Below are 10,274 nucleotides of genomic sequence, written 5' to 3'. Positions count from 1 at the left end.
GCGCGAGCAGACACACACACACACACACACACACACACACACACACACACACACGGTAATTGACTGAACCCAATAGCATCGAGGATAGAGCCCTGTGGCTTATATTCATGGGCAGGATTCACTCATCCAGGATCTCCAGGGAGCTGGAGACCGAAAAGCAAAACAGGTCTTGTATCCAGTATCTCACAAAGTAGGAGGGAGGAAGTCAGTCTTTCTGATCCAGACCCGTGGCCCTGACTCTTAACCTCCATTGTTTAACCTATTCCCGGGAAACGGTGCCACAAGGGGTCTATTGTGTACATGACAAACTCCTAACCACTTTGGCTTCAGGTTTCTGGTAGGGAAATGTCACCCCTCTTCCCAGCACAGACTTTATCATTACTCAAATCTGCATCCAGCTCCCAGTTGGCCACTGATTCACTGTCACCTTGGAAAAGTATCAACTTGTCTAAGCCTCGTCATCCCTGTGACAAAATCTGAGGAACAATCACTTAAGGATTTATTTGGGTTCATGGTTTCCAAGCTTGCCCTTTCTTGGCCTGCAGCAATGCAGAAATGTTATAGCAAAGGGCATGGTGGAACAAAGCCGCTCCCCTATGGCGGCCAGCAGGTAGAGAGGGGGAAGAAGAGGAGGAGAACAAGGTGTGTCCTTTAAAGTCTCACCTCCTGACCCACTTCCTGCAACCTGTCCCTGTCTATTCACCCATCCAACGGGAACTGTGCAAGAGCCAATTTATAGAGAAGGTCAATGGACAGTCACGAAATTAGCATTGAGTATCAGGGACGATGGGGACCCAAGGATGTAAAGTGACCTTTCTAGAACATACAGCAAGTGGAGCCCAAATGGGTTCTGCTGTCCCACCAAGAGCTACTGAGGTAACTGTGGTCACTCTGAGAACTGCCACCGTGCTCCACCAGGCGACAGTTTCTCTGCCCCACCTGCCCTCCTCTTCTAGTTTCCCAGGCAGAGATGATGAGATTCTGGACAAAACTCCGTGAAAGGAGGTGGAGACCCTACTGTAGGTCAGAACTACAGTCAAGATGGTGATTTAAAAATATATATTTAAAGCAAAGTGGTGGGGACTTGCGCCTTTAATCCCAAAACTAAAGAGGCAGAGGCAGGCAATCTTTGTGAGTCTGAAGCCATCCTGGTCTACAAAATGAGTTCCAGGACAACCAGGGTTGTTGCACAGAGAAAACCTGGCCAGAAATACACATTTTTTTTTCCTTCTACAGGGTTTCTCTGTAGCATTGGAGCCTATCTTGAAACTAGCTCTTGTAGACCAGGCTGGCCTCAAACTTATAAAGATCCACCTGCCTGTGCCTTCCGAATGCTGGGATTAAAGGCTTGTGCCAGCACCGCCCGGCCACACACATTTTAACTATGTATATGTGTATAGGTATGTGCAGATGATTGTGGGTGCCTGTGGAGGTCAGAGTGCCAGACTCCCGCGAATTATAGACAGTTGTGAGCACTTGATTTGAAGACTGTGAACCAAACTTTGATCCTCTGAAAGAAGAGTATAAGCTCTTAACCACTAAGCCATCTCTCCAGCCCCTTCTTTTCTCTGTCTTTCTTTCTTTCTTTCTTTCTTTCTTTCTTTCTTTCTTTCTTTCTTCCTTCCTTCCTTCCTTCTTTCTTCCTTTCTTTCTTTCTTTCTTTTTTGAGATAAAAATTTCATGTATGCCAGGCTGGCTTTGAACTCACATAGTGAGGGTGACCTTAGACTTTGGGTCTTCCAGCTCCCATCTCCCCATGCCTGTGCTGTAGAGCACTGTGAACTGGAGCCAGGGTTTAGTGAACTAACATTAAGCAAATACTCTACTGACAGCTCCATCTTCTAATTTGCTAGGTAGCTGAGGATGACCTTGAACTCCTAATACCCCTGACTCTACTTCCCAACTGTAAGGATTGCAGGCTTGCATCACCACACCTAGTTTTGGACGGTTGATATCAAAGGACAGAAACCCGGGTCTAGTGGACTGAGACAAAACAAGAATTGATTGGCTTGTACCACCACAGTTCAGCGGGAGGCTAAAGCCTTCGGCATAGCTGGATCCAGAAGTCCCATGGTGCTCCCTGTCCTTACTCTGCCACCCTTGGATTTTGACAGCCTGCTCTTCGTGGTTGTAGCTCCAGGACACAGCATCATGCCTGGCACAGAGTTTAGGCAGCTGTGGCAACTTCAGCCTCACTCCTCCCAGCTCTGCAAGCCTGACAAAACCTCTCTCCTTCTCAACCATTGGTCAGAACTCCAATCTGGACTTCCAGGTGCCCAGCGGGGAGTCCCACCATCCCTGAGGTGGTCATGGGGCCCAAGGACCCCACTCCTCTCACATGGGCAGGTCATGTTCCCACATCCGCAAGGCTCTGAAATGATCTTTTGCAGGTCCACCTGCAGGGGAGGCCAAGTGCTAGGCCTGAGCCCTCTCTTCCACCATCACCGGAAGCCTGGTTCCTGGGGCTCTATGCTCTGCAGTCCTCTGGGCTGAGCAGTCACTGGGTCCACAGTGAGGGGAAGGGATGGCAGAGCCTGTGGTCCCACAAGGAGGGCTATGGAATTTCTACCCAAGGAAACAAAGGAAGGGGCCCCAGTCCCAGGCTGCAGCTGTTTCTTCATCCTCAAAATGAGCTTTCGGTTCCACTTGGTCCCTGCTCCACAGAGGGGAAAGGGGAAGTAAAAAGAGAGAAGAGAAAGCAGATGCCTGCTGCCTTGTGCTGGCTTTGCCAACTGTAGCCTGGTGGGACCAGAACTGTTCCCCAGGTACCAGGGACTGGCATAAGGAACCGACCTCAGTCTGTCTGGAGGTGGGCTCCAGGGTACTCAGGCTGATGCCACACAGGATCAGGGCTGGGTGGTACCTGGAATAGAGGGTGTAACTCTGAAAGGAAGGGAACACAGCTACTGTAAGTTTCTCAGGCTCAGAGGGGTTGGATAGCAGGCTCTAAGCCACACAGCAGGCTGGGTCTTAGCCTGACTCAGAAGAAGGAAGCCAAGTCTTAACCCCACCATCCTGCACCTTTGCTGCTAAATTCACAAGGCTGGGACACAGCAAGGGGGTTTCCCAGCGTGGCTTCCCAGCAGGCAGAGAGTCCAAGTTTGGAAGCCTCATCTCAGGTCCAGCGGGAGCAGGGAATGTTAGTAGGTGGTGACTCAGGCTTCCAGCTCCTGCCTCTGTCCCACAGGCTTCCTCGCCCCTCCAGACACGGAGGATCAGTCAAAGGGCGTCCTGCGACTCCGGGATCTAAGGGTACCAAGAGCGCTGAGTCAGTTCTTCCGGGCGTCTGCACTCCGTTGACGGTGCTGCAGAACCGACCTCATAGTTGTGACCTGGACTAAGAAAAGGAAGCAAGAAGAGGTTGTCCCTCGGTGGGGTGAGGGCTGCAGTGTTTTTGCTGGTGGTTTACCCAGGAACCTGGAGTAGAGATGGGCAGAAGATGCGGCATCATAGCGATACTCCGGGCTGGGCACGCAAGTGGCTGCTGTGAGCTGCATTGAAAGGGTGAGGTTCAGACAGAGGCCTGAGCTTGTTGAGGTGGGTAAATAAGAGGAAATCTGAGGAGGGCCAGAGGAATGGGGTTTGCTCAGCGCCGGCCTGACAGAAGGCCCCTGTAGCACGGGCACTAGTCTTGTCCTCGTCAGCTGTCCACTAGCGCCATCTCATGGCTTCAGGCTCTCATTGCAGGAACCACCTCAGTCCCGGCAGAAGCCACAGCTATTTAGAAGTGTTAACCCATGCTTTGCTCCAGGGCCAGCACCCCATCTTCCCTTAGGTCTTTAAAGTTGCCTCAACCCTGACCTACGCTGGGCCACAGGAGACTGTTCTGGGAACACCACAAGGAGCTAAATACTGGGAAGAAGGTAAGATTACCGAGCCTGCTTGGATCTCCTGGCACACACCCAAATAAACGGTAGGTGCCCAATTTATACACAGCTGGCCAAGTGTTTACCTGCTCTTCAAACTTGATCTCACTTTGGTTCAAAATTTTGGCTCTCCCTTGGTTCCCCAGTCCTGTAACGTGGGCTTGGGGTAAGCTTCTGCATGGATATCACTTCTACAAGTGACAGAGTATGAAGAGTCCTTGCCTACGGTATTTCAACGTACAGGTGGCAACTGTCACATTGTAGCCAGCAGCCAAGAGAGGCAGTGGGAGCAGAGGCCCAGCTTGGATCCGTTCCTGAACTGCCCTCCCCCCACCCACTTGCCTCAGTGGCTCCACACCAAAAACCATCTTCAGGCTACCCTCCCTGAAGAACCGCGAGGAGCCATCTCTCATCCTCTCTCTCACCCTCCCGGTGTCCCAGCAGCTCCACAGCCTCTTCTATGCCCGTCTCCACACCCACTCTCATGCCTGGGTTTTTGTGCTGTGACTGTTAACAGGGATGTGTGCGGGGAGTTGATGACAAACAGTAGGCGCTTAATAAAGACTGTGGCAAAGGGGCATGTGGGAAGGGAAATGTGAGAGTGGCTGGGTAAGGACGGACCTTACCAGTGGATTGCCATCTCGAGAGAGGTGCGGACAGGAATGTTAGTAGATGACCTACCAGATGAATGGAAAATGGAGGGTGGGTACAGGGTACAGGGTCAGAGAACTGAATGGATCCCTGGTGGCTAAGGGAAGGACTGGAAACTGCCATAACCCACTTAACAGATGAGAACACTGAGGGAGAGCTGGGTCTGTGCGGCTGGGTCCCTTTGTGCCCTCCTCCCATGGTTGGACAGAGTTCTGGGATGGATGCCTTTTGTTCAGCTGTTTCTGCCAGGCTAAGGTGTGGGAGCGGCAGGGAGGTGCCCTCCACACACAAGGGCTATTTCAGTCAGAACCAGCAGGGTCAGGGAGCAGAGGAAGCTGTCCAAAGTGAAGCCAGCGGTGCTACAGCGTGTCTGAGTATCCTTTGCCCCAGCACATTGGTACCACGGACCCAAGATGGTGATGGGTGCTGCTTGTGAGTCTGCCGTGAGCAAACGGGCCAGTGCCGGGTGGGACAGGCGTGGCTGGGAACTCAGCAGGAGGGCTGAGATGAGATGGACAGGCCAGCGATGGTGCTAGGTCTGTCGCAGTGGCCATGCAGTGACTGAGGAAGAGCAGGAACGACAGGAGTGTGGAGAGGACAAAGCCAGAGGACTGCACAAGTTTCCTCGAGAGCAGAGCAACCTCTTGCAGGCAGCATAGCTGGAGTCGGGAAAAAAGCTGTGATTTGAGATAGTCTAGGCCTTAGGGTCTGAGAATGAATGACAGATATGATAGCCAAAGTCAGTTACTGCTCACAGTTGGGGTCAAAGGATCCCTCCCTCTCTTCACCCCCTGCAGGAGGGCAACACTCAGCTCTTGGTCCTCAGAGACAGAGTGCAGTGTCATCAGGGAGCAGATGGTGCCTGAGGCCTATTCAGAGGCCTTCTGCAGCTCTTGCTCCTTCCCAGGGGATGAAGTCTTAGAAGGACCAGTCTCCCCCGAGGCTGGAGAAACAAGAGGCCACTAAGTCTTATCCATGTGAGGCCAAATCTCTCTAGCAGTGTGGTCAGAGAGCCCCCGGCCTGCTAAGGGAGGGACACAGGAAACTGCACCAAATGCACTGAGAACCATCAGGTCATCTGGGCCATCTGTTCCTACTGGAGATTTCTCAGGGGGATCTTCCTTGATCAAACCTTATTTTTCTTAACCCAAAATGAATCCACAGCCTCTCACTTCCTGTGCAAACAAAAGAAAAATCTCTTCTCCAAAGTAACATATCCATTGACTTAAATTTTGAAGTCAAGGCATTTTCAAAATATGTAGGTTGGATTAATCCAGCAGCATTAATAATCAAATGTCTTTTAGCAGCTGTTGCTCCTTCCTCAGCAGTCAAACAATTCAAAGACAACAGAGTAACATACAGTGTCCAGACTCCAGACGTGCTCTTACCTCTGCCTCAGTCTGAAATGGCCATCCTTCCTCTAGGAATCTCAGAAGGAGACTGCATCTGAGAGCTGTTTCCTCCCTTTTTTTTTTTTTTTTTTTTTTTTTTGATTTTTGAGACAGGGTTTCTCGGTAGCTTTTTGGTTCCTGTCCTGGAACTAGCTCTTGTAGACCAGGCTGGCCTCGAACTCACAGAGATCCACCTGTCTCTGCCTCCTGAGTGCTGGGATTAAAGGCATGCGCCACCACCGCCCAGCTTCCTCCCATTTTATAATCCTCTCTAGTGCTAGGATTAAAGGCGTGCACCGCTGGGATTAAAGGCATGCACTGCCCGGTTTCTATGGCAACTAGTGTGGCTACAGAGATTAAGGGTGCGTGTCATTATGGCTACCGAGATTACAGGTGTGTGTTACCATTACCTGGTCTGTAAGGCTGACCAGTGGCACTGTTTTACTCTCAGATCTTCAGGTAGTCTTTATTTATTAAAATGCAATTGAAATGCCACTACATACGGATGAACACCATCCCCAGCCAGGATAAATTTCTCCTGGGAAAGCTTTTTTATTTAGTTATAACATTTACATCTAGTTTCCACCTCTCTAACGCTTGGTCAGCGTGATTCCTGATTGGTTCCCCCTGAGAACTGGAGCTTCCCTCTGGCCACCAGGGGCCACCTCTGCTTGTTCTTTATGCCTTTTGTGAGTTTTGCCTGCTTGTATGTTTTTGTGAGTGTGTCAGAGCCCCTGGAACTGGAGTTACAGGCAGTTATGAGCTGTAATGTGGGTGTCGGGAGTTGAACCGGGATCCTCTAGAAGAGCAATCAGTGCTCTTCACTGCTGAACCATCTGCATGTATGCCTGGGTATGTTCGTTCGTGTGTGAGCAAATACCAGAGGTATTGGCTCCTTTGAAGCTGGAGTTACAGACTGTGGGCCTCCTGGCTTGGGTGCTAGAGTAGTGGTGATCGACCCGAGCTGCTGTAGCCTCTGCCCCAAACTCCACTCCCACCCACTAAAATCGACTGGAAGGAAATTTCCCGGATCACCTGAGTCACCTCTCCTGTTTTACAGATGAGCTGTGACTGAAAGAACATGGGGTTTGAAGGTGGCATTCAGGCTGGCATCATTGGCGTTTTCCTTGGTGAGCTCTCGGTGTGTGCACTGTCCACAGGGGTAAACTAAGAGCCACCAGAGAAACGTGGAGGAACAGAGGACGTGGAGAAACACCAAACCTGGTACTTCCTCATAAAAGGTCTTCCATCTGCATGAGACAGGTACATACCATTGCCACAGTCCTACCCCCAGAGATCTCAGAAGTCTTCTAACCTTAAGACAACATCCTTATTCCTCCAATAGGGAGAGTGAGGAGGTAAATCCCCACTCCAAGGTCACAGCTGTGATTTGAACTCAAACCCACCAATCCCTCTCCCCCCCACCCCACCCCCACACAGAAGAGACAATTGACTAGGGTTGTGAGAGATGAAGAAGTTCACTAGGAACACTGAGAGGAAATGAAATACTAGAGAAACGAAATGACTTTGATTTCTCTCAAGCTTGAGCTTCATTGGAATACACATTTCCATAAGAGTTCTGTATGGATCTTTATGGGGCAATGAGCCTTAAGAGGAGACAAAGTTAAGGACTTAGTTGTTCCGATATCTCAAGGCATAGTGCCGAGGGAGCTGGTGAGCATGGCACTGAGAGGGTGTGTTTACTTCCCCAGATTCTCCAAGCATAGGAAAAGCAGTTGGGCAGTAATGGAGAGGGACAATGGCACCATCCAGACACCAGGCTTGCCGCCCACTACATGTGTCTACCGTGAGGATTTCAAGCAACTGCTGCTACCCCCGGTGTACTCAGTGGTGTTGGTGGTGGGCCTGCCGCTGAACATCTGCGTCATCGCTCAGATCTGCGCATCCCGTCAGACCCTGACGCGCTCGGCTGTGTACACCCTGAACCTGGCACTGGCAGACCTGCTGTACGCCTGCTCACTGCCCCTACTCATCTATAACTACGCCAGAGGGGACCACTGGCCCTTCGGAGACCTGGCCTGCCGCCTCGTGCGCTTTCTCTTCTATGCCAACCTACATGGCAGCATCCTGTTCCTCACCTGCATCAGCTTCCAGCGCTACCTGGGTATCTGCCACCCGCTGGCCCCCTGGCACAAGCGTGGCGGTCGCCGTGCTGCCTGGGTGGTATGTGGAGCAGTGTGGCTGGCCGTGACAGCTCAGTGCCTGCCCACAGCAGTCTTTGCTGCCACGGGCATCCAACGCAACCGCACTGTCTGCTATGACCTGAGCCCACCCATCCTGTCCACCCGCTACTTGCCCTATGGCATGGCTCTCACGGTCATCGGCTTCTTGCTGCCCTTCACAGCCTTACTGGCCTGCTACTGTTGCATGGCCCGCCGCCTGTGCCGCCAGGATGGCCCAGTAGGACTTGTGGCCCAAGAGCGGCGCAGCAAGGCAGCCCGTATGGCTGTGGTGGTGGCGGCTGTCTTCGCCATCAGTTTCCTTCCTTTCCACATCACCAAGACAGCTTACTTGGCGGTGCGGTCGACACCCGGTGTCTCTTGCCCTGTACTGGAGACATTTGCAGCTGCCTACAAAGGCACCCGGCCCTTTGCCAGTGCCAATAGTGTACTGGACCCTGTTCTCTTCTACTTCACACAGCAGAAGTTCCGGCGGCATCCACATGAGCTCCTACAGAAGCTCACAGTTAAGTGGCAGAAGCGGAGTCTGAGGCCTCAGGGCAAACCCTGAGGCACTGGCAGCTGCGTATTTGCCATGGGGGGCCATGGTGCCAGAAGCTTCCCCCACAAGCCCAAATTTTACAGAGAAGTAAAACTTGGTTCAACAGGCCTGGGCCCGGCCCTAAAGAAGTTCTACGTCAACCACAAAGCTAAAACACCTGTATTTCAGGGGCTGGTCAGTTCATGCTTGTTATCCCAGAACTCAGGATCTTATGACTGGAAGATAGCAAGCTCCAGGCTAGTCTGATCCATGGGGAAACCCTGCCTCAGACAATCCAGAGTTGGGGCTATAGTTCAGCAGCACATGCCTAGAGTGTGCTATCCCCTGGGCTCAATCCCTAACACTGCAAAATTCAATAAAGGTCTTTTCCCCCAACTCTGCTTGTTTACAAGGTGAAGGGGAAGGCTGGGGCATGATCTTGTATATGAAGGCAAGGTCTTGATCCCTGGGACCCACTTCTTACAAGGAGCGAGAAGCTGGGGGAGGCTCGTGTTCCCATTCATTTTCCAAAACTTTTGCATAAGAGAGATAAATAAATGTAATTTTGTGGGTTTTGTTATTTTGCTTTTGTTTTTAGGCCATGCCCCACCCCCCGGGTCAAAATGAACCCTTTAGTCAGATTTCATCACCCCACAGGTAAAGGCAAAGCAGTGATTTAATTGGGATAGGGTTCAAGACATGGGCTGGAACCTGCAGGGAATGAAGAACTACGGGTTGGAAATACCCAGGAGGCATCCTCCCGATGGCTGATGACCTGCAAGGGTCAACCCCAGTGTGGTTTGGTGCTTAAGGGAAGTACATACATGTCATATAACAGAAAACCCGGATTACCCAAAACCATGCAGGGCTATTCCATCTGGCTTTCACGGAGCCTCCTAATGTTGAACACTTCTATCACACGCACCTTTGACCATGAACTCAGAGTTATGCAGGAGTTCATTGATACTGCCAATATCTGAATATCCATTAAGACAATGTATCTATACGCTAGAGTAGTTTATGCATCTAGAATTAATTACAGCAACACGCAGCACGTAAACCTTAGCAGTATATTATTAAGGAACAAGAAGTCTCTCCAAACTCTCTGTAGACAAGGCTCTTTCTATGAAGTTATGAAGAACTACAGTGGGCACAACGGTTCGCAGTATATGCCAGCTGAGAATACATGGTTAGCTGGAGGTGAGCCTGGATATGACACTTTGTTTCTTTGCATTGTTTTCAATTTTTAAAATCATATTTTATTTATTTTGTGTGTAGTGGTCAGAAGACAACTTTCGGATTATAGACTTCTGTAACTGCTTTAGGTTTTTGGAATGTGTGTGGGGTCCGTGAGTAAAGGCACTTGTTGCCAAGCCCAACCTTCTGAGTTTGATCAAGAAAACCAACTCCTAAAGTTGTTACTTGAGGGGCTGAGGCCAAAGGATGGAGATCAAGACCTGACTTGGTTACAGAATGAGTTCGGAGCCAGCTTGAGTAACTTACTAAAACCCTGTCTCAAAAAGGAGGAGAAGACATGTGCCGGAGACATAGTTCAGTGGTATAGAACTTGTCTAGTATGACTGAGGTTTAGGGTCCATTCCTAACAACACATATATACAATGAGAGAGAGACAGAGACAGACAGA

The 10,274-nt window shown here is 50.7% G+C and overlaps 1 protein-coding gene across 4 annotated transcripts in view; it reads left to right on the top strand.

Annotated features, from left to right (window-relative positions):
• The window catches only part of P2ry6 (pyrimidinergic receptor P2Y6), a 23,236-nt gene extending 14,034 nt beyond the window's left edge, over window positions 1–9,202 (top strand). The window contains exons 2-5 of one of the 4 annotated variants that reach the window (XM_005368779.3): window positions 3,188–3,504; window positions 3,776–3,863; window positions 6,969–7,171; window positions 7,621–9,202. In XM_005368779.3, the coding sequence (XP_005368836.1) occupies window positions 7,655–8,659 (1,005 nt within the window). In that variant the 5' untranslated portion in view covers window positions 3,188–3,504; window positions 3,776–3,863; window positions 6,969–7,171; window positions 7,621–7,654 and the 3' untranslated portion in view covers window positions 8,660–9,202. Of the gene's footprint in view, window positions 1–3,187; window positions 3,864–6,968; window positions 7,172–7,620 lie in introns of all 4 variants that reach the window. The other 3 variants (XM_026790130.1, XM_026790131.1, XM_026790129.1) reach the window with 3 other exon arrangements.
• The last annotated feature ends 1,072 nt before the right edge of the window (window positions 9,203–10,274 follow it).

The sequence above is a fragment of the Microtus ochrogaster genome, unplaced genomic scaffold (genome assembly GCF_000317375.1).
Source record: "Microtus ochrogaster isolate Prairie Vole_2 unplaced genomic scaffold, MicOch1.0 UNK41, whole genome shotgun sequence".
Lineage (NCBI taxonomy): Eukaryota > Metazoa > Chordata > Mammalia > Rodentia > Cricetidae > Microtus > Microtus ochrogaster.
The sequence above is the reverse complement of the archived record's forward strand: the minus strand, read 5'-3'. Positions and strand labels throughout refer to the sequence as shown.